We start from the raw sequence: 25,999 nt of genomic DNA, 5'->3' as shown, positions 1-25,999 counted from the left end.
GTGTAGTCATCCACCCACTTCTGGGTCACTTTCTTTAATTCACTGAATACTGCAGCATCTGACTCACCCTTTCTCTCCACTACAAAACTGTGTCATCATTTGGGATCACTTCCACATCCATGTAGATGATCCATTCAGTACTCCATCTCATGGTTACTTGCTATCACTTTGAATGATCTTTTATTCCATGCCAACTACTAAGCGTCTTCTCTCCCATGTTTATCCTGGACCTTTCAGTTACCAATAATGGAATGAATCATTTCTGAAATCTTGATGTTAAGTATCCTACTGTCAGACTCTTGCTACCCATCTTTTGAGCTCTTTTTTCTGTTTCTTGCTGCTTACATTTGTACCCCATATGTCTTCCAATTCACTGAGTCTACCACCTTTTTACTGTCCTTTCCCTACCTTGACCCCTTTCCCACATGTTCCCCATTTCTTTCCTTACCCAACTTAGATTTCAGGGTTTACACTCAAACCACTCCCTTGTAAATACACTTAGGTGTCCACCCTACTCACTGGCAGTATTTTGGAACCAGTTAGACCAACTCTTCATCTGCTCAGCCTCAGCACAAGAGCAGCTGGCCATGATCTGAGAAAAATACTCAACCATGCTCCTTGAGCTCATTCTAAGTTAATGACTGCAAATCTCATATGAGTTGTCAGTATTACTCCACAATTTTACTGCATGTTTCAGGTCGGTTCACTCTCCTGTTCTCTTAAAACAACTATTTCATGCCAGGTCATCTCTCCTGAAACCTACAAACACATGTTCACGTATCTCACTCTTACTGAGAAAATGGAAGAAATCACAGGAGAACTAATTCCTCTAACTTCTCAAACTCTGGCCTCTCCACTGTACCCTGAGCCCCATCCTGTTTTGCTTCCTCCAGGACTTTGTGCCTGTATCACTCCTTCTTCACCTTGGTCACCATTTTCTCCCTTTCTCAAGCACTCAAGAATGATAGTAAAGAAGCCAAATGGACTCCACATGCCCCCTCCAATTACTGTTTCATATCTGCTCTCCCCTTCACAGCAAAATTCTTTAGAATTTGCCTGTATTTTCTCACTTCTCATTCTTACCTCACCCCACTTCAATCAAGCTTTGTCAATTGCCCTCAGACAGAAACCACATCATTGGTATTCTCCCTTTTTCCAAACCTATGGTGCATCATCAATCCTCATCTTGCTCTACTCAGTACATAGCATAAGAACTACTGCATTCTTAACGTTAGTTTAAATATTTTGCCACTCTCACATTTAATAATGGCAGACCTTGGGGCACCTGGGTGGCTCAGTCAGTTAAGCGTCCGACTTTGGCTCAGGTCATGATCTCGCAGTTTGTGGGTCCGAGCCCCGCATCGGGCTCTGTGCTGACACCTCGGAGCCTGGAGCCTGCTTCTGATTCTGTGTCTCCCTCTCTCTCTGCTCCTCCCCTGCTCCCACTCTGTCTCTCTCTCAAAAATAAATAAGGATTTAAAAAAACAACAACAAAAATTTAAAGGGGCGCCTGGGTGGCTCAGTCAGTTGGGTGTCTGACCTCAGCTCAGGTCATGATCTCACAGTCTGTGAGTTCGAGCCCCACGTGGGGCTCTGTGCTGACAGCTCAGAGCCTGGATCCTGCTTCGGATTCTGTGTCTCCCTCTCTCTCTGACCCTCCCCTGTTCATGCTCTGTCTCTCTCTGTCTCTGAAAAATAAATAAGTGTAAAAACAGTTTTTTTTTAATAATGGGAGACCTTGAGTGAAATGTACAGCTCCAGACAGGATTCATCTTGACACAGGTTTTAAAAACTATAAACCTGAATATTTGGGTCTGGCGACCAGAAAAGGTCTATTTGATGCTTAGCCTAGCTAGGAAATCTCTTAAAAAATCACCCTCTGTTTAGCTTACATAAATTCATACTCAGAGTCTCCAGTTTTATTTCATTTTCCTAGTGATTAGAGGTTTCAGTCCTTTATTTTTGTTTGAAAACAAATTTTTTTTCATAGATTTGTAACATTTCCCATCAATGAATTCCCCACTAAGGGAAAGTAACTCATTCATTGTCGTATTTAAAGAAAAACTATGTGGCTGGATGATTTCTTCTGTTGGGGAAATCGCTACAGATCTAGGGAAAAAATATTTTGCTGGGAAGAAGTTGCTCATTTGCATACTGAAATTCAGTGTCATTCTCTTTGTGGGTTTTCAGATCTTCAACCTTATGGAATTAGTGGGGGTGGGTCAGCAGGTAAAGTGGTAGAGAGCAGGGATTGTAAGTTCTAACAGACCTTTTGGTTTGGCCATCAAGGTATTTTAAAGGATTTTAAATTTAAATTTCTTTAAATTGAGGATGCATCTAGTTCACCAAGACCTCAACAATTACTCCCCATTACCTTATATTCAAACAATTTTATTTAACAAATCTTTGTTGACATTTGTCTGCGTGTCAGACACTGTCGTAGGCCGTGGAGATACAGCAGGGAACAAGATAATGGCAAGAGCTCAGACCTCATGAAGCCTGCCTTCTAGTGGAGAGAGACTCGTAAAAATGAGCAAACAAGTAAATTAGTAAGGAAATTTCAAATAATGATAAGGAAATAATGAAGTAATAGAATAAAATGATGTTGTATGTGGTGTTTGAGGTAGGAGGTGATAATATAGGTTGAATAGACCAGGAAGACCAGGGACAGAGGATGGTAAGCAGAGTCAGCACCAAGTGCAAGACCCTGTGGCAGGAAGAGTTGCTTCGTTCAAGGAAAAAGAAGGTCAGTGCCACTAAAATATAATGAGCAAGGGGCACCTGGGTGGCGCAGTCAGTTAAGCATCTGACTTTGGCTCAGGTCATGATCTCACAGTTTGTGAGTTCGAGCCTTGGATCCTCTGTTCCCCTCTCTCTCTGCCCCTCCCCAGCAGGCATGCATGCACTGTCTCCCTCAAAATAAATAAACATTAAAAAAATAAAATATAATGAGCAAGAAGGAGATTGGTTTAAAATGAGGTAGGAGAGAGCAGATTGGGGAGAATCTTATACGCTGTAGGAAGGATGTTGGATTTTATCTAAATGTGATGAACAGCTATAGAAGATTTTAAAGCATGATCTGTTGTTTTTTTGTTTTTTTTTTTTTTTTTAAGTTTATTCTGGTTACTGTGAGTAAAATAGTTGTAGGAGCCGAGATTGGAAACAAGAAGACCAGTGACTACTGAAAAAATACAGATAACAGATAATGGTAGTTTGAAATGATGGTGGGAACTGTAAATATAAACAGAATATACAAATGTGAGATAAATTCTGGAAATAGAGCCAACAGGCTTTGCTGACGTTGGATGCATCAGATGAGGAGAAGAGAGAAATAAAGGACAGTTTCTGGGTTTTTGGCTTAAGCAACTAGGCAGATGAACAATGCCACTAATTGATATGGAAAACTGAAGGGCTAAAGGAGGAACATAGAAAAATAAAAATTCTGTTTTGGTCACATTGAGTCTAAGATGTTTATTAGACTCCATGTGTAAATTATGAGTAGGTATTGGATATAGGAGTCACTGCATAAATTTACATTACCCCTGAGGCCTTCTGAGTTTGCAACTCTGCTATAGTATGTAGATTAAGAATGTGGTTCAAGAGCAAAAAGATCTTTGTATGAAGCTAGGTTTTTCTGCTTACCAGCTCTGTGACCTTGAGCAAGATTCCTAAAGTTGTCTAAACCATAGTATCATGGGTACAAAATGAGGTTACAATATTATATACTCTATCAATTGATTGTAAAAATTAAATAAGTTGATTTATGCATAGTGCTTAATGAAATCTCTAGAAAAATATAAGTACACAATATAGATTTGGCATTATTTATTGAGTATCTGTACTGAGATATGCCCATTGTATACATTATTTCACCTAACCTTCCCCAAACGCCCCACATCAACCCTATCGCCTAAGTATCAATGTACAGGAAGAAGACTGAGAACAGATGGATGAAAACAAATTTATTTTTCACTTTTTTAAAAATGTGCAATCTGCACAGATCACCTCTTATCAATCTAGGAAGCGTTCATATGAAGTGAAATGTGTCTCTCTCTCCGGAAATCCAGATTCTTATATCCAGCCTGCTACATTACATCTCTTCTTTGATGTCTATCATCTCAAACTTAGCATGATTTAATCTTCACCCCCAGACCCAGAACCTGATCTTTCCACTGGCTTCCTCACCTCAGATGATTGCCTCTTAGGCATCCTAACTGCACATGTAGAAAGCCTCACAGCCCTCATTGGTTCAGGTCTTTCTCACACATGCTTTACAGAAGCCTCCTACCAAATGGCCCCCTGCCTCATCTCTCCTCCTCTGTCCCTCACTCACTTTGGTCCAGTCATACTAGCCTATTGCTATAGAAACTTTTGCTTCCTGTTTCCTTAGCGTGACACTCAAATGTCTCAGAAATTCCCTCAGAAAGTTACTTTGCTAACCTGACCACCTGTTTAAAATTGCAGCTTCCCTAGTACTGTGTTCCTTTTCCCCTTTAACTTTCCCTCCCTTCCCTGTGCTCCCCTTCCTGTCTTTTTCCTTCTTGTCTTTTCTTGGAAAGGCTTCCTACTATGTTGCCTCCAAGGCAGCATAAGGTTTGTTTCTACTCCAGATGTGCTGGTCATCCTCAAAGGAGCTATATAGCCTGAAGCCAATTTCTCTGGAGTTAGTTCTTTCACTCAGCAAAGGTCCACCCATCCTCTGCTTGCTAACTCAACAACATGGCATCATTTAGCATTTTTCTAGCTGCAAATGAGATACCCTACCACAGTGGCTAAACCCTTAGGGCTGTGTTTATCTTATACAACAAGAATTTCGAGGGCAGGTAGTCCAGGGCTTCATGTCACTCACTGGTGTCCTGACATTCAGGATCCTTTTATCTTCTTCTTCTGTCACTGTGGTCCTTATCCTCAAAGCCATAAGATTGCTACTCATTGTGCATTGAGTCCCCTGCTCCAGGCGGAAAAATAAAGAGGAAACAGTAAAGGAGCAAAGGATAAAGAGTTCTCTTAGAGAGTAAGGCTTGTCTTCTATGGGTTGAAATACCTGACTTTCAACTATTTTTAACCTACAAAAATGGAAATTCGATGTGTCTGACCTAAGATTTGGGAAGGAACACCTTCTCTAGAGACTTCCATCTACATGTTATTGGCCGGCCCAAACTGTGTCAGTTGGACACTCTTATCTTCAAAACAGAGTAGGAGACAAAAGTTGTGTGAGCCTCTGGGGCAGCCAGCTCAGTGCCTGCCACACACAATTTGGCTCTTCCTGAGTTGCTTTTCTTCCAAGACTCCATTCAGCCTCCTGGCTTTGGGCCTAGGAGAGGGCCCAGAGCCTCTCTTACAGGTTGGCCACCACTCCTACACAGACCTAGGGGAATTCCTACTCCATACTTGAGCAGCTTCCCAGGCCACACAAGAACTTTTGGGTCAGCTATGAGATCTACAGATCTTGGAGAATTACATTTAAGGAATGAGGGCAGGTAAAATCTCTGGCCCTCTGTCTGGATAAACCATACGGCCATTTCTGTTCTGTTGCCCTTGTCCTGTGCTGACGTGACTAGTGAATTATAGGGCTGCACTAAATCTTTACACATATTATTTAATTTCATCCTCATAGCAAGCTTTTACCTTTCTCCTCTATCACTATTTTACACACGAGGAAACTAAGGCTTCGGGAGGTTAAATCCAAGGCCCTTTCGTTGGCAAATGACAGAGTTTCTCTTCAGACCCAGGTCTGCCTCATTCCAAAGCCTCTGCCTGATCCATTACATTAAACTGCTTCTAACTAGATGTTTTCCAGGGCAATCTTTTCCCTCTCTCTATAGGAACCCTTGAGTCACTCTAAGTATTTCTTAATGGGGCTGACCACATAGGGCAGCTTAACAATGTCTGGACAGTCGCTCTCCCAGTAGAGTTGCCAAGTTCTCCCTAATTCTGGTGCTTTCCACCCCCCACCCATCCCTTGGTCACACATGGATTTAGACTGGTGGAAATGTTAGAAAGGATATTCAAGATGGAAAGATAATATAGGAAATAGGACAAGTATAAACAAAAGTGAAGGAAGTATAGCTCTGGGATAGTGTATATTTTAGCTTGGTTAGAGCATAAATCAGAGATCTTAGCACATATGCTTAGAAAGTCAAGCTCAAATCATACCATTAGGACCTTGACTATCAGACAGAGGAGAATGAACTTTTTTTCTGTCTGTAGTAGTGATGCATTAGAGGTTTTGCCACATGAGAGTAAAATTACACTTTGTGTTTTATGCTGCAAATTAAAAAGAGAGAGAGAGAGAAGTTTGAAAAGTGCTTGAGTTCCAAGAAGACATGATAATCCTACTGCAGGAGTTGTTCAGGGAGATTTGAGAGTTTTGTGTCCTTTTCTGTATATATATTTTTTCAAAATAGCAATGAGATTTGTAGTTGGTACATCAGAACTGTTAGCCTGACAAATAGACAAAACAAAATATCAACTATCCCCAAACTCAATTTTCCCAATAGAATAAGAGTTGCTCCCATTTATATTCAATAAAAAATGACCTTAAGCATCTGTTATTTCCGTTAAAATAGTCAAAGTGGCATGGAAATTGTATATTTGTAAAATTGTAAAACCTGTATGAAAAATGGAATGAGTTTTATGGCTTCCTTGTTTAGAGTAGAATGGTCACATTTCAGAATAAAATAAAATAAAGAAAAATATTTGAAGAATATTGAAGTTAAGTGACTCATTTATAAAATTGAGAGGAAAATATATAAGAACAGGCTGCATAAGGTTGTGTTTTTTATTTGTCCAAGTAATGCCATATTATTGAGGTGGCACAGAACATAGTACATCCATCTGTGAGTCAGAAATATGTGAGTCAGAAACACTGTTTGAAGAGCCCTCTGTCCTTTTGATTACTGAATCTGATGTTTTGGTTAGACTGGGTAATTTACCAGTAAGTTAAGATAATTGGATTATTAAAGAGGAAATCCATGTTGAAAGAATTGGTTGTGAAAAGATAAAATGAGGAAATGGGATTATTGACAGAACTGAGATGAAATCTTCACGGGACACCTCTAGCAAATAAATCGGCCCTTCAAGTGACTTGTTTCACTGTGAGTGAGTCAGTCAAAAGACAGGGTTGTAGGAAAAGCAATTGAAAGGAAGACACTACTTTGCAATTGGGTTTCCTCGACTACTTATATTTGGAGGCATTGTTTCTGTTATTGAAAAGATGAATTTGTAAAGGAACAATGCTCTTTCCAAAATAACAAGATCATGAATAAGAATTGATATCTGAAGAAGATAAAGAATTCACATTGGTTAAAAAGGACTTCTCTGTTCACTTCAAAACGCCAAATATATATTTGGCGTTTTATACTATATATATATATATATATATATACACACCTCTTTTATACTATATATATATATATATATATATATATATATATATATATATATATACATATATACCTCTTCTGTAAAGATTGCTCTGGAAAGAAAAGCTAAAGCTAAAGCCTGTCATAGTGACTTAGGGTTTTCATCCTCCATGTGAAGGCCAAGTGTGAGGTAAAAGAACCTCATAGTTCCCTAAGGATTCTGTAATGGTGAGGCCATCCCCCAAGATTGACTGGTCCCACCTTTAGGGAATGCAAAGGAGGGCTGTCTACCCTGATGAAGAGCAAGCTGTGACCTGCTCAGAGACATTGGGCTTAGATTACAGGAAGATTTAATTTCTAAAAATAATGGCAAAGAATAGTAAAGCCTGGAGACTTTCCTTGAGCTCTAATAGAATCATGATACCATTTATTTTTGGAATGGTGACGTTTCTGAAACTCTTCAGATGCAAAATCAATGCTAAGTAGTTTTATAGAAATTGGATGCATTTTACATAAAATTACCACCAGAGCTGAGGGCAGTGATGTACAAAAGCAGTGCAGACAGTGTTTTGAATGTACTGGAAAACACAGTCTGAGAGCCTCTCCGGCAGCACCTGGCATCTCTCCCACATTTTCAGGCCTTTGCCCTTTAAACTGCCTTTGCTGTTCTTGAGATTTCCAGTTTTGTCTAGATTATAAGCCTCTTAACCATTCATCATATTCTTCCTGTAGTTGTCATCATTTTAAACACATTAAGGAGTCAAGGGAATCATTGGTGAAGAGACAGTATTTTATACCATGATAAATGCAATGATAAAATCACCTAGAATCACCTGAATAATATAAAGAAAACAAGGTTGAGAGCTGAGTCCCAGGATTCTCCAACATGTAGAATTTGGGGACAGATGAAGGATCTAGGCAGGCCAATGAACTAGGAAGAAAACCAGGAGAAGGTAATATCCTGAAAGTCAAAATAGTCAGCATGGAAGACATGATTTTGAAGGAGTCTTTTCACATCCAGATATCTAGTCAGCCTTTTTTTTAAAATATAATTTATTGTCAAATTGGTTTCCATACAACACCCAGTGCTCATCCCAACAAATGCCCTCCTCCCTGCCCATCACCCACTTTCCCCTCTCCCCCAGCCCCCATCTATCCTTAGTTTGTTCTCAGTCCTCAAGAGTCTCTTATGGTTTGCCTCCCTCCCTCTCTGTAACTTTTTTTCCCCCTTCCCCTCCCCCATGATCTTCTGTTGAGCTTCTCAAGATCCACATATGAGTGAAAACATATGGTGTCTGTCTTTCTCTGCCTGGCTTATTTCACGTAGCATAATACCCTCCAGTTCCATCCACGTTGCTGCAAATGGCCAGATTTCATCTTTCTCATTACCAAATAGTATTCCGTTGTATATATAAACCACATCTTCTTTATCCATTCATCAGTTGATGGACATTTAGGCTCTTTCCATAATTTGGCTATTGTTGAAAGTGCTGCTGTAAACATTGGGGTACATGTGTCCCTATGCATCAGCACTCCTGTAAACATGCTGTGATCTCAAGGAAACGTAAGGCAGATTTTGTTCACAGAATTCTCTTCAACCAACAGGAGCTCTTTGGAAGAAATGGGTTTGAATACAAGATGTTCCAGTTGTTTGAATCCTCAAACAAGGATCTGCTTTTCAGTGATGACACTGCATGTTTGGCTAACCTTCAGGATGAAACAACTTACAGAAAACACTTAGGACCAGAGTATCTTATGGCTATTGCTAACATGAAACCATGTTTACACTCTGAGCTTCTGGATGCCTGTACATCCCACATATATTAAACCCTGATCAAAGTGGACAACCGTGGCGATGCTCAGTGCCTGAAACATGGTGGGGCCACATTCTCACTTGTTCGCACATGGGCCTGTGTTAACCTCAGTTATTTTATAATTATGTGCTGGAACTGATACAAAAAATAAAATGAATGAAAAATTTTTTAAAAAGTCAAAATAAGAGAAGGATAAACATGTCAAATGCTCATGACATTTTGAGAAAGATGGTGAGTAAGAATTGATTGTTAGTTTGGGCAAGATGTAGGATCCTAATGATCTCAACAAAAGGGATTTCCTATCAAGTACTGTAAACCAAATCCTAATTATACTGTGTTGAGAAGAACATAGATGTTAAGGAAGTGGAGACAGCAAGTGAAGACAACTTCTTGAAGAATTTTGCTTTTAAAAGACTACAAAAGAAAAAAAAAAGAAAAAGAAAAAGAAAAAAAAATAAGCAATAAGTGGAGGACAGCATGGAGTAATCACAAGTCCATTTTTTAAAAAATCTTTATTTAGGTACAAATAGCATGCAAAAAGTTTACTTTTTAAAGTGTAAAATTGGACACATATACACCCATGAAATCATTGCTACCTCTAAGATAATTCATATCCATCAAACCCAAAAGTTTCTTTTTGCAGTTCCTCCCAACCCTCCTGGTACTGCCCTTCATCCCCGCAAAATCACTGATGAGCTGTCACTATAGTTTTATTTTCTAGTATTTTAGATAAATGGAACCATACAATAAGTACTCTTTTGATCTACCTCCTTTTACCCAGAATAATTAGTTTGAGATTAATCCATATTGTTGCAGGTATTGATAGTTTGTTCTTTTTTATTGCTAAGTGGTATTCCATTGCATGAATGGGCTACAACTTGTGTTCCTATTCACCTGTTACATTTGGGTTGTTTCCATTTTTTAGGATAACAAAGCTGCAGTGAATCTATGTAGACAGGCATATCACCTATGAATAGAGATAATTTTACTTTTTCCTTTTTAGTGTAGATGTAGATATAGATATAGATATAGATATAGATATAGATATAGATAGATATATGTATTGCCTACTGCACTAAGAACTTCTAGTAAAATGTTCACTTGAAGTGGTGAGAACAGACATTCTTACTTTTTTCCTACTTTTAAGGGGAAATAACTCAGTGTTTCACTCTTAAGTGTGATGTTAGATGTTAGCTTTTTCATAGATGCCCTTCACCTGGTTGAGAAATGTCCCCACTATTGCTAGTTTTCTAGAACTTTTTACCAGGAATGGATATTGGATTTTGTCAAATGTTTTTCTCTGCACCCACTGAGATGATCTTGGTTATTATTATTATTAATATGGGAAATTACCTTGATTGTCTTTTGAGTGTTATAACAGCCTTATATTCCTCGAATAACCCCCACTTGATCATCATGTGTCAACCACTTTATATATTATTGGATTAGATTTACTATAATTCTGTTAAGAGCTTTTTCATGTGTATTTATGGGGGAAGTGGTCTGTATGTTTTCTTTTCTTGAGTTGTCTTTGATTTTGATATCAGAAATATGCTGACTTGAAACAATTAGTTGGGAAGTATTCCTTCCTTTTCAACTTTCTGAAGGGGTATGTAGAATTAGTGTTATTTCTTCTTTAAATTTTTGGCAGTATTCACCAGAAAAGCCATCTGGGCTTGCAGGGTTTGTGTGTGTGTGTGTGTGTGTGTGTGTGTGTGTGTGTGTGTGTGTGTGTGAAATGGTTTAAATTTTAAAAACATTCAACTTCTGTAATAGGTATAGGCCTCTTCATGTTATTTCTTTCTTCTTCAGTGAGTTTTAGTAGTTTTTGTTTTTCAAGGAATTTATCCATTTCATCTAAGTTGTAGAATTTATTGGCATAAAGTTGCTCATAATAGTTCCTTATTTTTATTACATCTTTAGAATCTGTACTGATGTCTCCTCTTTCATGCCTGATATTCTTAACTTGCATATTCTCTTTTTTTTCCTGGTAAATTTGACTTGAAGTTTGTCATATTTACACAAAGAACCTGTTTTGTCTTCATTGATTCTCTCTCTCTTCCTCTATAATATTTCCATTCTTACCCTTTTTCCCCTTATGCTTACTTTGGGTTTTATTTGCTTTTATTTCTCTAATTGAATCTAGAAAGTGAGGTTATTTATTTTATTCTTTTCTAATAAAGGCATTTAGTGCTACAGATTTACCTCTAAGTACTGCTTTAGCTTATATCCCACAGATTCTGATATGTAATATTTTCAATTAGTCAAAATTCGAATTTCTCCTTTGATTTTTTCTTTGAACCATGATTTATTTAGAATGTTTAGTTTCAAATACTTAGAGCTTTACTAGAGATCTCTCTGTTATTGATTCCTAATTTAACTCCACTCTGATCAGAGAACATACTTTTTATGGCTTGGATTTTTTTAAACTTACTGATACTTGTTTTATGGCCTAGAATATTGTCTGTTTTGGTAAGTGTTCTATGTACACTTGAAAACAATGTGTAGTCAGCTGTTGTTCTGTGTGGTGTTGTATCAATGTCAGTTATGTCAAATTGATAGTGTTGTTCAAGTTTTCTATATCCTTATTGGGTTTCTATTGGTTCAATCAGTTAACAAGACTATACTTCTTGATTATTCTATTTGTCCTCTTTTGCTTTTCTTTTTGTTTTTTTGTTCATGTATTTTGAAATTCTGTTTCATAAATTGTTAGAATTTATATGTCTTCTTTATAATTGTCTCCTTTATCATTATGAAATTACCCTCTATTCCTAATAATAATCTTTGTTCTGAAATCTACTTGTTCTTATATTAATATAGCCATTCTAGATTTCTTTTGATTAGTGTTATATGGTATGCTTATTTCCACTCCCTGTTCTTTAACTTGTGTTTTTATATTTACAGTGGTTTGTTACAGGCGGCATACCGTTAGGTCATCTGCCTTTTAATTGCGATGTTTAGACTATTTACATTTAAAGAGATTATTAACATGGTTAGGTTTATATTTACCATGTTGCTATTTGTTTTCTATTTATCCTATCTGTTCATTATATGCTTTTTTTCTCTTTTTCTGCTGTTTTGGATAAGTAAGTGTTTTATGCTTCCTTTTGTATTTCCTTAGGTAAAGCTCTTCATGTTTTTTTTTTTTAATTTTAATGGCTACGTTAGTGTTTCTAGTGTAAATCTTTAGTTTATCCCAGTCTACCTTCAAGTAATATTATACCACTTCACATATAGTATAAGAACCTTCCCACAATATACTTTCATTCTTCCTTCTTTGCCTTTGTACTCTTGTTGTCATTGTCATATGGTTTACTTCTATGTACATTATAAGCCTCACAATACATGGTTATTATTTCTTTTTTCTTATCTTCAGTAAATTGTATTTTGAAAAGATTTTTAAAGGGAGCAAAAAAAAACCACCCTTTATTCCTTTGTGAAATACTTATTTCTATCTGGTATCATTTTCCTTCTGCCCAAAGGATTTCCTTTAACATTTCTTATCCTTCAGGTATGCTGTTGATGAATTCTTTCCGTTTTCATATGTCTGGTGGAAGTCTTTTTGGTTGTTATTTTTTGTTTGTGGATTGGTTTGTTTTATATGAAATTTTTTACATTTTCATTGTTTGCTGATGTGCAAAATGGAAAATGATGACGCAGTAGCACAGTCTGTGAATAGGGCTCACAACAGAAGGTTTGGCTTCAGATACAATCATAAAAATTTATCTATGTTAACAAGAGGAAAGACCGAGCAGATGTTTACTGATGTGGGTGAGTCGATTGATCTGTTAATGGATACAATCAAACCGGGTTTCCAAGTTTAAATCCAAGATCCACTATTTAATAGCTCAGTGATCCTCAGCAAATTATTTAAACCCTTTGAACTTCAGTTGTCACATCCGTAGAATCAGAGGAACAACTTCCCCACAGAGTGACCCTAGTAATGAAATGAGTTAGTATATACCCAACACTGAATATGCGGCCTGGCACATTGTAAGTGCTCAATACCTATGAGGAAAGAACGTGTAACTTTTCTTAGCTTTACCGCCTGAGTCAAAAAGAAACCATTCTGGGATCACATTTTTCTGATTTTCCTTTCTCTTATCCCCCCTTCTCTCACCCCTCCTTCCTTCCTAAAAGAACATTTTTAAAATTCAAATGCCAGGCTGTCTGCAGGTGCAGTGTTTAAGACTGATAACATTTAGAGGCCAGATGTTAACTGATGCAAATGCTATTAAGTGCTCAGTAGACTGGAGGCTGAGGCAGTGATTTCCAATTTTGTGATTATTATTTGAGTTTATAGCAAACCAATCTGCCATTCCTTCCACCCCCATACCGCCACCAAAAAGGAGATATATAGCCTAATTGTTCTCAAGAGAATATAAATTATTTTTAAAAATATGCAGTTCTTGAAGAATTAAGTAATGGCGTTTCACATACCTAGAACCAGGCATGCAGCCTCCATGCAGACCTCAACAACTCCTTGTAGTTCTTCCTGAAAGGTCAATGACTTGTGAAACTTGATCTGAAAACTAGTCTAATTTTCTGAAATAAGCCCAGAGTAATAATTGCAAGAAATGCCATAACAAGTTTTTACCTCTATCGAAATTTAAAATTTGAGCTTCCTTAGGAGTAGTGTGGGAGCTGTCCCTATGATAGGAAGTCAACAAATGGGCTCTTCTTCTTATAAAGAAATATATATTTTTAAATAACAAAATGATGAGTCTGCTATGAATCACTGAGATGATTGTTAGTGTTTAATATACTATACACTCAGTTATTCATTCATTAATCTATCAAACAGACATTAGTTCTGAACTAGCAGTATGTCTCAGGCCTAGTGCCATGTACTAGTTAATGCATTGGTAAATACAACAGACAACCCTCCTAGACCTTAGAGTTTTATGAGAGAGGAAGACAATTTAAAAATAATGAGCATACAAATAGATAGAGCAAAAAGTTGTGATAGGTGCTATGAAGAAAAGGGGCCCTAACAAATAATGGGTTGGGGAAGGAATATTTTTTAGTAGCTAAGTTAATCCAAAGCTTAAAGAATGAGAAGACAACCATGCAAAGAAGAGAGGAGAGAACAAGCAGAGAGACCAGCATTTATTTATCAATTTAACAAATATTTATTCAGTACTTTCTGTGAGCCAGAGTGTTCAAAGCAAAGAAAATATGCCAGTGAACAAAACACACACACATGCATGGTGGCAGGGACTAGATTATATAGGGACTTGGAATCCATCGTAAGGAGGTTGGATTTTATTCTAAAAGCAATGACATGATTTGATTTTTATGTTAAGAGATTGCCCTTCCTGTTATATGGAGCAGAATTTGGAGGATTGGGCAAAAGTGGAAGCACGGAGATTCATAGGGTGGCTATTCTAGTTTAAGTGAGATTTTAATGCACTTAAACCATGGTAGCAGCAAAACTAAAGTGTATAGTTTTGATATAGGATGGGTAGACCTCCTTGGCCAACTGAAAAAGATGAAGGGGATTTGAAGAAAGAGATAATTGTGGATGATTCAACTGAGTAGATGGCAGGTCCATTTAGCACAGTGAGGGAGATTGGTTGAGTAAGTGGATGGGGGTGGGGGAGGTTTGGGCTAAAGATTAAAATTAATACAAGTTTTCTGGCCTAAGCCGTAAATGATTAAATCAATCCAAAAGTGAAATTCACTATTTCATGGGATTAACATGTCCCCCATCACTGGAGTATATATCAATGAGCTAAGTGACCATTTATCTACACTATCTTAGCTATAGATATCAAGCAGAATTCTAGAACTGATTTCCAGATGGTATCTGAGAACTTATTAAAGAAAGTAACAATTTCTGGAAGCCATCACTGGTTGGGTAAGAACTGGTTTTTCCAGATCAGGATCATTTCTCTTGAAGGGAATTTCAGTTGCCTTCGAGCCACTGGAAGCTGACATAATATTTTTAAATAAATAATTTAACTAACAGATTTTATTTTGGGTAGGGCTACCAAATGTATAAATGGGAGTATTTATATCCAGTTAAGAGACTATGTGAATATCTTTTATGATAATCTTTTAGAAAAGATGGAAAATGGAGGCTGGAAAATACTGAGCTATTAGGAAATTTGTATACCCCAAATGCAACTTAGAGCAGCAGCAATACAGAGTAGTAAGTTCTCAATCTTGGTACCCCTCAACCCCCTTTGTATAGTCCACATACAAAATACATTCCCGCACAAAATTGTTCTCATTTGGGGGACCCCTACCTTTCCTGAGAATCACTGCCCTATAGAAAGTGACCATTACTGCTAAGAGTTGTCCTAACCCTTATGAGATTTAAGTGGATGAAAATCTGAGAGTAGGTTTGTGAAATTTCAGCCATGATTAGGACACAGAAAGAAACACATACTTACCTTATAACATTAACGTTTCTGAAAATCATTTTTTTACCCGGAAATATATTGACAGAACACTTTGCAAACTTGTTAGAAATCATGTCCTTATAATTATGAGATAGGATTGATCTTGTTTTCCTTGTGCATCAAATCATATAACACAGAAACAACCCAATGTGAAGTTATTAAAGGATCACATTACAATACTCTCCCTAGCTTTTGAAAAGAAAGGCTTTTTTTAAAGTGACCCAATCTTATAATCTCATTAGATAAATGAAGTATTGGTATTACTTTTTTTGTTTATGCATTTCTTTGGCGAAACATTTATGACCCAAGAAAGGATCTCAAACAACAACTAAAAGAAAGAAGTTGCAACTTTCCTCAGCAATATTAAAGCTTTCTACAAAAAAAAACAAAAACAAAAAACAAACAAACAAAAAAAACATTAAGAGGAATATTCTTGGCACTTCTATTTCTGACACTGTCAACACCAGGTGATAGGGGTGACTGCTACCAAATAGGACCCTTTGCCTTCTTCTTGGGCTCAGTACCCTATGTAAGGTATTCCAGCCCTCTCTGCAGGTGACATTTGGTAGCAAACCCGTTTCTTCTTTATGGAGCTAGCTTTTAGGGGTCAGTTAGACTGACTTTTTAGAGATTAGCTAGCTTTAGGGGTCAGAAGAGAGCAGAAGACAGTTTGGTGTCCCCACACCACGCACATCACTTCTTGTTGGAGAAGTATATCTGTGCTATCTATGATGGGTATCAAGGAGAGCTGGTAAAATTTCCTTGGTCCCAAATCATTCATTCCTTCATTGGCATATCCATCAGAAATGTATTAAGTACCCCTACTCTGACAGACATGGCCGTTACCAATGAGGTGAAAAAGTAGGAAAAATATGTTCTGTGTTCTTGAGGAACACAGCAGTTTGGAGGCAGACTCTAACAATTAGGCCAGACAAGTGCTATGGTGAAGATACATAGATATTAAGACAAGTATAGCCATATGAGATAATGGAGCAACTAACTCAGCTCAGAAATGGCACAGGGATGAAGAAAATTAATTCACTAGCTTAATAAATGGCACCAAATTCAAACACAAGTATCATCTGACTGAATTCTTTGGCTAAAAAGGGGACAGAAATGGAGGTCAGAAAGAATCCAAGGATAGACTTTCCCAATACCTCCATAAGATCTCAACTCAAGTGACACCATGTGGGAAAGATGGGGTCGTGCCCTGGTGTAGAGCAGGAGACCACCTTTGTGGCTTATAGAGTGGGTCTGCTGACCACCCAAACTAAAGAAACCCTCTTCTCCGTATGTGTCTTCTACACTGTTATGTTTTATTTTCATCATAGCAGTTATCACTATCTGATATTACCTTACTTGATTTATTTATTGTCCCTACCTCCCCACAACGACCTTGTCTGTCCTGCACATTGCAGCATTCTCAGGCCTAGAACAGTACCTTATTTTATAGTGGGCATTGAATGAATGAATGAATGGTCATTAACAATATAAAATCACATCAAGCCTCACTTGAGAACCAGTGTTTCTTCCATCTCCAAAATGTCTGGAAGATGTCTAATCTCAGACGTGCGTCAGAGATCTTCTTCTCATTCTTGTCTTCGTTCACCTCAGGGGAGAAAGACTACGGTGTGGAGGTCAGGATATGGGGAGTCTCCGTTTAATTCCAGTTGCTTCCTCACAGAGCCGGAACTGGAAGCCAGATCTCCAGAATCCCAGAGCTCTTCAGCATTACTCTGCTACCTCTGGTTAAACCTCTCTGTGGGGAAAGCAATTTTGGATTATTGCCATGAATGTAATTTTCAAAGCCCCTAGGAAGAAAAGAAGGCAGTGGGAAGCCGCTTCTAGAATTCAGATGAGCCGAATATCATAGTTCTCCTTCCTACTCTATGGGAGGGAAGTCACAGACTTTGGCACTGGCTTCTCGGGGAAGAGCTGCAATATTCTCCTGTAACTATGGCCAGAGGAGTTCTGCCTACCTGCAGCTAGGACATGGGCTCTGCATCACACTGGCTGTGATTTTGCACAGTTAAATCCTTCATTAAAAATTAGGACTGGATGGGGCACCTGGGTGGCTCAGTCGGTTAAGTGTCCAAATTCAGTTCAGGTCATGATCTGACAGTTCGTGAGTTTGAGTCCCACATCGGGCTCTGTGCTGACAGCTCGGAACCTAGAACCTGCTTCAGATTCTGTGTCTCCCTCTCTCTCTGCCCCTCCCCCACTTGCGCATGCGTTCTCTCTCTCTCTCTCTCTCTCTCTCTCCAAAAATGAATAACATTAAAAAAATTTTTTTTAATTAGGATGGCAGGAGCAACTGGGTAACTCAGTTGGTTATGCCTCTGACTCTTAATTTTGGCTCAGGTCATAATTTCACGGTTCGTGAGTTTGAGCCCCATATTGGGCTCTGCACTGACAGTGTGAAACCTGTTTGGGATTCTCTCTCTTTCCCTCTCTCTCTGTCTCTCCCCTACATGTGCCTCTCTCTCTCAAAATAAATAAATAAACTTTAAATTTTTTTAAAAAATCTAGGACTGGCATCCTGCCATTATTAATTGTATAAAGGTGGGTCACTGTCACTGTGGGTAAGAATGGATGCCCCCATGCACCTTGCCCATCTACAGGGACCAGATATCACACTGAGGTGATGGCTAACCTAAGTATGTTTATTTTTATTGAAACTATAAGCAAGCATTTGAAGATGCTAATTTCTGAGTACAGTTGATGGAAATATTTTCCAACAGAACTTTGAAGAAGTTCTGGCATTTTCTCAAAGATAAACTACCACCATCTATGCATACACAAACCTAGACACAAACGTTTTCAAAAGGCAAAACTCCTGGGATGGAGTTCCAGGGATCATGTCGGGAGGTGGGGGCGGGGGGGGGGTGCGAGTATGGGTAAAGAGGAACCAATTAATCCACTGAGGGATTTCTCAGAAGTCTTCACCTGCCAGAGGTTTTAATCTAGATAGAACAAGCTTTTTGTCAGAGGAGAAACATAAACGGTGAGATCCTCCCATTCATTCACTGGTTATATGCCTTCTGGTGTGAAACTCAGTTATAGGGAACAGGAATACAAAAGAAATGAGGCTTAGTCCCTGCTTCAAGGTCACAGTCTGGTGATGTGGAAGAAATAAGTAAACAGAGGAATACAATCCAGTGTGGTAGATTCTGGGATCAAGAAGGGTCATGGGGACATGGGAAGAGAGACCCCTGGGCACAAACTGTACAGTGTAATTAAAGGAGACCACATTTTAGAATTTTTCAAATGAAGTTTCACGTTTTGGAGCCTCCATTTTCTCCTCTTTGAAATGAGAAGAAGAGAATTCGCCTTCTGGAGTTATAAAAATTCAGTGATGTATGAGATATTCAGTGAGTAAATTTTTAAGAAAGAAATGCAAAGGGTCGCCTGGGTGGCTCCATCGGTTAAGTGTCTGGCTCTTGATTTCAGCTCAAGTCATGATCTTGTGTATTGGAAGTTCAAGCTCCACATTGGGCTCCTCACAGCACAGAGCCTGCTTGGGATACTCTCTCTCTCTCTCTCTCTCTCTCTCTCTCTCTCAAAATAAATAAACTTGAAAGGAAGGAAGGTGGGAGGGAAGGAAGGAAAGAAGGAAGGAAGGAACACAAAATTGAGACAGTGGGGCACTCTCCCCAAATGGTGGTGAGCTACTGTGCTGACCTATAAATTTAAACCTTTTTTAGGAGCTCGCCATCTTTACAGTGGGGCTATTTATCACAATAAGCCAGAGACTCAACTCGAGAAGGACTGAGCGGAAAGAGAAAAGTCTCCTCTGATTCCGAAATGAATTATTTGTTGGATGTTGTTTTGTGAATTTTTGTAACAGAAATTGGGGTATGCGCAGTAATTGGGGGGGGGGGGCAGGAAACAACCACCCTGGGAACAATTGCATGCAATTCTGCAATCACCTGGCTTAGCTTGAATTCTTGGAAGTAGAGCTTCTCTTAGTTTAATAAAAGGTTTCATGTAGACCTTGCGGTTCTGTTCTTTATCCCTGATTTTTCCTCCCAGGCTTATGAATAAGGCCTCAGTCACATTCTCCCTTGGAGACTGGCAAGCAGCCCCACCTGCTGCTGTTGGAGGCTGGGAGGTGCAGCCTGAGGAAGCTGCAGCTGTCTTCTGCCATCTGCTGGCTCCCTTTCTGCACCAGCTCAGGCCTGGCTTTGCATGCATTCCCAGGGAATGAAACCGCCAGCAGAGAAAGTGCAGGGCAGAGAAAAGAGTCTTGCTTTTATTAAAAAGAAGGAGATGAGAAGATGGCAAACAGAAACTGGCATGGGAGAGCTTTTCCTATTATAGGGTTTGTGTGAAGATGTCACCATCTCAAATATCTAAGGCAGGGATTTTTCTACATAAGATTGTTTTGTTCCGGGAGAACATAGATGTGTGTTTTGTTTTATTTTATTTTATTTTATTTTGTTTTATTTTATTTTATTTTATTTTATTTTATTTTATTTTATTTTATATCATTTTATTTCATTTTATTTTACTTTATTGTATTACTTCCTTTTATTTAATTTTATTCTTAGATCATTGCCTTACAAGACTTATCAATTAAGTCACTGCCACATCTGTATAGACTCTTTGGAAAGAAACATCAAAAACCCATGTTGGTGGGAATGGAGATGAGAGTGAGGAGGCAGGAAGTGGGAAGGGAGAGGGGAAACATTTCACAGTAAATTGCAGTGTTCTTTAATTGGTTCAGCCGACATCTTTTGAGGATCTATTATTTACAAGGCTCTGATGCAGAGCCTGGGATACAAAAGTGAGTAATATTGGGTCCCTTCTTTCTGGGAAATAAGAATCTATTGGGAATCAGCTAAATAACGAAAGAATTAAGTAGAGATCTACAAGTGCTGTGATCAAGTGCTGCAGTAAAGGAGTCTAGGAGAGCACAGAGGAGGAACAGGTGTTTACATCAAACTGGGGCCTCACTGTCAGAGAAAACTTGCCGGAGGAGGTTCCATGAGCTGCATTTGGGAGATAGCGACTTAACGGAGACAGTGGTGAGAAGGGCCACCCAGTTTCAGGGAGCACCACTTTATACCCACAGTGTCATCTGCTACCATCAGTCCGGATCAAGAAGCCGAGAAGTCTATATACCAAGGAGGAGAAAGTTGTTAAAATATTCAGACTTAGACAACAAGCTATTGATTCAGTCCAGGGTGATCAGCCAAGTCAGGGAGAAACAAGCAGGTCAGGAGGGAGGAAACACACAGAATCCTGGACATGAGAGAGCAGTTCTGGGACTGTCTCTGGTCCTAGAAAAAAGGCAATACTCTTTCAGTCCGTGTCCTGGATATGGGCAGCCCCTTCAAGGGAGGTTCGGTGAAATATTCAGAAACTCACTTAATCTGTTTGAAACTTCTGAGTGACCTCATGTGAATACTAAAGTAGCTATAAGGTCAAAGATATCAACTACAATGTTATTTGAGATCTTAAGTACGATGGCCAACAGTAGGGAAAATGCATAGGAGAGTATGGCACAGCTTCTGGGTGAACCATCAAGTGCCAGGGCATGGAAAATGATAATTCCAGAAACTGTGCAGTACATGAAAAATACTTGTAAAAAAAAATCATCCAAGCCTACAGGAATAATATTCAGAAGGAAACATACTAAACTACTAATAAACGTGGTATTTTTCCCTCTAGTGTCTATGCTTTATATAAGATGTTTACACTACTGCTATAATGATCTTTTAATATTAAGAAGCCTAAAGGTGAAATGTGTGTCCTGCTTAGGGCTTAAGACAAAAAAAAATTATCCTAAATAATTTATCCTAAATTAATTCTTCCATTTATGTGTTTGTTTCTGATATTTTAGATTCCATTTTCTCCCTAATTGTGTTTCAGTTTGTGTGGTCTATTCATTTTGCTTGTTAAGTCTGTCCTCAGTCTTCTCCTTGCCCACACCCCTCCTCCCACCCTGGATCTGCGGGATGTATTGTGATGTCTGCCCGCTAATTTTGCTGTGACTGGGACTGGTGTCTGGTTGGTGATTCATGTTTGTTCCTAAGTTGTACATCTGTGTTGGTTGCTTTGAAACAGTGCCTCGGGGAATATGAAAGGCCGTTTGTCTCCCTGAGACTGCTTCTTTGCACCAGAGAATTCTTCCCTGGCTTCTTCTGAATTCCAGCAGGCTCTTCTATGAGTTTATAGAGTTTGGGCAGGGTAAAGAATAAAGACAGAAACAAAACAAAACCAAAAGAGAGCATCATGGAGAGAGTTTGGGTATCTGCGTCTAGTCCCTGCTTACCTAGTAAGACCAGTCTTCTTGGATACTAACTGGGGACAGAATGCCTTGTGACATACACTTTAAGGGTAATGCCTTGACTTAAGCTTTCTGCCCACTAGGAATGCCTCCAGCAGAAAATAGGGCAGAGTGAGCCCTGGCAGAAACCCTCAATGGAAAAAGTTCTAAGAGTTTGGTAGTCACATGTACATGGTGCCTGTCTAATGTTTTAGCACAGGAACACACAGTCATAATGTTTAATGACTGGTACTGCATGGACACTGACCAATTAAATGTGTGCAGGCCATAGTGCTAAAAGCTAGAGACGTCTGCTGTTCCAGACACCAACTTTTTAGTTACTGGATCACCAGGGAGACCAGCAAATTCTGGAGGGCCTGGGGCAATGGCTGGCTGCCAAGTGTTTCAAAAGCATTTTAATGTTTTCATATGCATCAAGGCTGAACAGATACATCCCAAATGAATAACGTGAATATACATGAAACTTCAAAGCTCATGCCCACTCTTAAGCTTTATGTAGTCCCGTCTATAACTCCCCTCTTTGTCCTTAAGAACAGTTCAGAGCAGTCATCAGGACCTGCCCATTCCACAGGATCTGGGTGGCACAAAGGAGCCCTTATCCACAAAGGAGTGTTTTTTTGTTTGTTTTGGTTTGGTTTTGGTTTTGGTTTTTTTGGGGTTTGTTGTTGTTGTTGTTGTTGTTCTGCCCAACAACTAGTATAGATCTCACCCAAGGAAAGTTTGCAAGTCAGCTTTCATTAGATTTTCACTCGCTGCGATGTAGTTGGCTTACAACATAGCTCTGCTTCTAGGCAGACAGAGAAACAAGCTGGCGTGTGTGAGTGATTGCCCACCTGCCTGCTTGCCTGCAGTCTTTGAAAGGCAGCCCCATCCCAGACCATCATCCTGCTGTGAAAATCCACGCACAGGTGCCTTGAAAGTCCAAATACATATTGGGTTGTTATGGCCCTTTCTTGTCCTTTTAACCAGAGATTCTCACCTGCTGCTTCTTATCGGACACCTGGAGTTTGTAGGTTGGCTAAAAGCAGCTTCTCAGAATGGTCTCCAGGGAAGCATTATAACCCTGCATTCTGTTATTTCTTCTTTCCAGTTTCAAGGAAACCTATAGCTTCAGGGTAATTTGCTGCTCTCCTGTCTCCATTCAAGATAACAGCTAAGGTCGTTCATCATCTGACTGTCTACATACCAAACACAAATTTTGTTTGAATCCCGAAGAAAAATTGCACTCAGCCAGCCAGCAAGCCATTCTGATACTCTGTGATAAGAGAGGTCTGGGGTTGTAGAGAAAGAGTTGGAAGACTTGGTCTTCCGGTAACTTGCTCTACAAGGTACTAGCATGTGACCTTGAGTAAATATTTAAAATCTCTCTAAGCCTCATTTTCCTCAAATGTAGGATGGGGTCATACTATATCCTTCCCAGAGTTGTTATGAGAGGTAAGTGGGATAATAGATCAGAAAGCAATTTATAAACTAAAGAAATATAAACCTCACCCCAAGAGAGCAGATTGTAAGAACTAGTAAAAAAGAAAAAAAAAGGACCATGAGTGTAGAAATAAATTATGGCAGCTGGATGAATATAAAGGAAGCCCACTATTGTAGTCTAACTCAGAAGAAAGAACATTCTCAGCCTCACACCTTCTTCAATACCTCTCCAATCCAGAGCTTTAACTGGAGACCAGTGAGTGGTCTAGAGAAATGGTAGGCGAGAGCCTTACTGTCACTTTGAGGCTAAAGGAGGTAGTGCTTCCAGGGAAAATGAATAGGGATGATGGAGAGCATGGGAAGGAGACAGTACCTATGGTAATACCAAGAGAGGGGCAGAGAAAACAAGAGACGTAATCTCTACTGCTCCCGTCTGTATGTTCATTGATCAGAGCTTGTTCAACTAATTCTGGGCTTCAGGGTACCTTCCTAGGGGGAGCAGACTGATCAGAAACCTTAAGGGCTCTCCTATACTGGAGCCACTGACCATATCCTCCCCAAGACATAAAGCTCTGCAGCCCCGGAGGGTAATTGGCATTATCAGATTAATTAAATCATTTTCTGTGGTTAAACTTGCATGTGACTATTAAGTCTCAGACTGGGCCTCCCGTCTAATCAGCCAGTGAATGTTTTCAGGATAGCACTTTGTTCCTGAAACATTGAGAAATATGCATATTGTATCCTTAATAGACCATGATGTTTATTTATGGCACAAAGAAGTCTCCCAGCTACCAAGACTCATTTAAGTGATAGTTTCGTGTCTGACACCTAGAGCTGTGTTAGATGCGGTCTCTGGAGTTGCTTATTATCACCAAGTTATTTCATGGTTGGCTCCTATTCTGAATTTGTCAAAGTTGTTCTTGCCGCTGAAAGGCCATGGGGCTTTGCATTAGGCTTCAAATCCTGCCTTTATTATTTACTGATGACTGGGCTTCTGTGGGACTGTTTCCCTCATACAAAATGAGAATAATAATGACTGCAACTCGGAGCTGTTTGGAAGATTAAAATTGTGCATAAAGTGTGGAATTTTATGTCAAGTGCCTGGCACACACTAGTTCTTCATGTCTGTGTATGTCAGATGCCCTCCTCCATGGTTATGTGACCAGAGTTTTTTGCTTTCTCTTAAGCTTTGATGTGGAAAATGGCCCTTCCCCAGGTCGGAGCCCACTGGACCCCCAGGCCAGCTCTTCCTCTGGGTTGGTGCTCCATGCCACCTTTCCCGGGCACAGCCAGCGGAGAGAGTCCTTTCTCTACCGATCAGATAGCGACTATGATTTGTCACCGAAGGCGATGTCAAGAAACTCTTCACTTCCAAGCGAGCAGTAAGTACGAGCTCTATGTGGCTTCTAATCTCACACTTACCTCATCTCTAACCTGTCACAGCAGCAACAACAACTGTTCCCCTTTAACCCGTGGGAAGGAGGGAGGAGAAAAATGAATGTGAGCCGAGGTGACCGTAATGACCCTTAAAGACATTAGTGCTCTACAGCATGAGAAATATGTATCTGGGGTCTCCAAGGGTATTAAAAATCTCAGACACAGTGTGCAGATTTCATCTGTTATTGATACTTTTTTTAATTGTCATTCAGCATCATTTCCTGAACCGCTGAATCATTTATGAGTTGAGAACCTTAACACTTTTTTTGCAAATCATACTAGAACTTTCCGCAACATGTTTGCATGTGGCTACGGCAAAAAGAAAAACGGTAGTTGGTGACATGCCTCCTCTCTCAGTAGTCTCTGCTTGGTGACATTTAATGAGCTGTCATCCAGCCACATGTCTTTGTCTCTTCTCTGGAACCTTAACTCAATGCCCACTTGTTGCCTGGCTCCTCGGTGAGACATGACACGCTCCACCACCCTATTAGACACAGCTGATGTTTTTGTTTTGCTGCTATTAATTGTAGATCTCTAATTTTTAAGGAACAATGACTGGGTTGTATTACTTGTTTATTAAATTTCTGAGACCAAATAAGGTTGGATGCTGGTATTCATGCTTTAAAAGGTTTCTGGGCACACGTACAATTGTTTTTAACATTGTATGTTATAAAAATATTGGTAGCTCTCTAAAGTCTCCAGCCTGGAAATTTCCACGGGGCTCTCTTCTGCTTTTGAAAAAGAAACTAAAAAGGGTCACTCTCTTATGAAAGGGGCAGGGGACATCTTAAAGCTACCAGTAAGAACGGATTCCCCAGGGCATTTCTGCCAGTAAATTCTAATATAAGCACCCCTTCCCTAAAATGTCTTAATCAGTGGGTGGGCCAAAATTCATTTCTTCATTCATTTGACAAATACTTCCTGAATTTTTCCTATGTGCCATGCAGTGTGCCAGGCTCTGGGGATACAAGGTTAACAAAACAGTGGAATAATCACAGATGAATTAAAAACAGATATTCTCAGAAAGGTTGCATGCTCCCAGGGAGGTTACAGTTAATAAGAAAGATAAGAGGAACACCCACATAACTGTGCTACAGAGTGGAAGGAAACATTTAATGAGCACGTAGCATGGGACCAGCTGCATTGGCATGTGTGACTCCTTTTAATCTTCACAACAATTCTGTCAGGTAGGTATCACAATTATCTCCACTCTATAGATAATGAAACTGAGACTCAGAGAGACTGAGAAAAGTGTGCCCATCC

General features: G+C 39.3%; 1 protein-coding gene across 3 annotated transcripts in view; it reads left to right on the top strand.

Moving 5' to 3' along the window:
* The window catches only part of PDE4B (phosphodiesterase 4B), a 528,592-nt gene that overhangs the window by 377,407 nt on the left and 125,186 nt on the right, over positions 1-25,999 (top strand). For all 3 annotated transcript variants that reach the window (XM_058717087.1, XM_058717086.1, XM_058717088.1), the window contains one exon: positions 24,487-24,681. In XM_058717087.1, coding sequence (XP_058573070.1) covers positions 24,487-24,681 — 195 coding nt within the window. The remainder of the gene's footprint in view (positions 1-24,486; positions 24,682-25,999) is intronic.

The sequence above is a fragment of the Neofelis nebulosa genome, chromosome 2 (genome assembly GCF_028018385.1).
Source record: "Neofelis nebulosa isolate mNeoNeb1 chromosome 2, mNeoNeb1.pri, whole genome shotgun sequence".
NCBI lineage: Eukaryota > Metazoa > Chordata > Mammalia > Carnivora > Felidae > Neofelis > Neofelis nebulosa.
The sequence above is the reverse complement of the archived record's forward strand: the minus strand, read 5'-3'. Positions and strand labels throughout refer to the sequence as shown.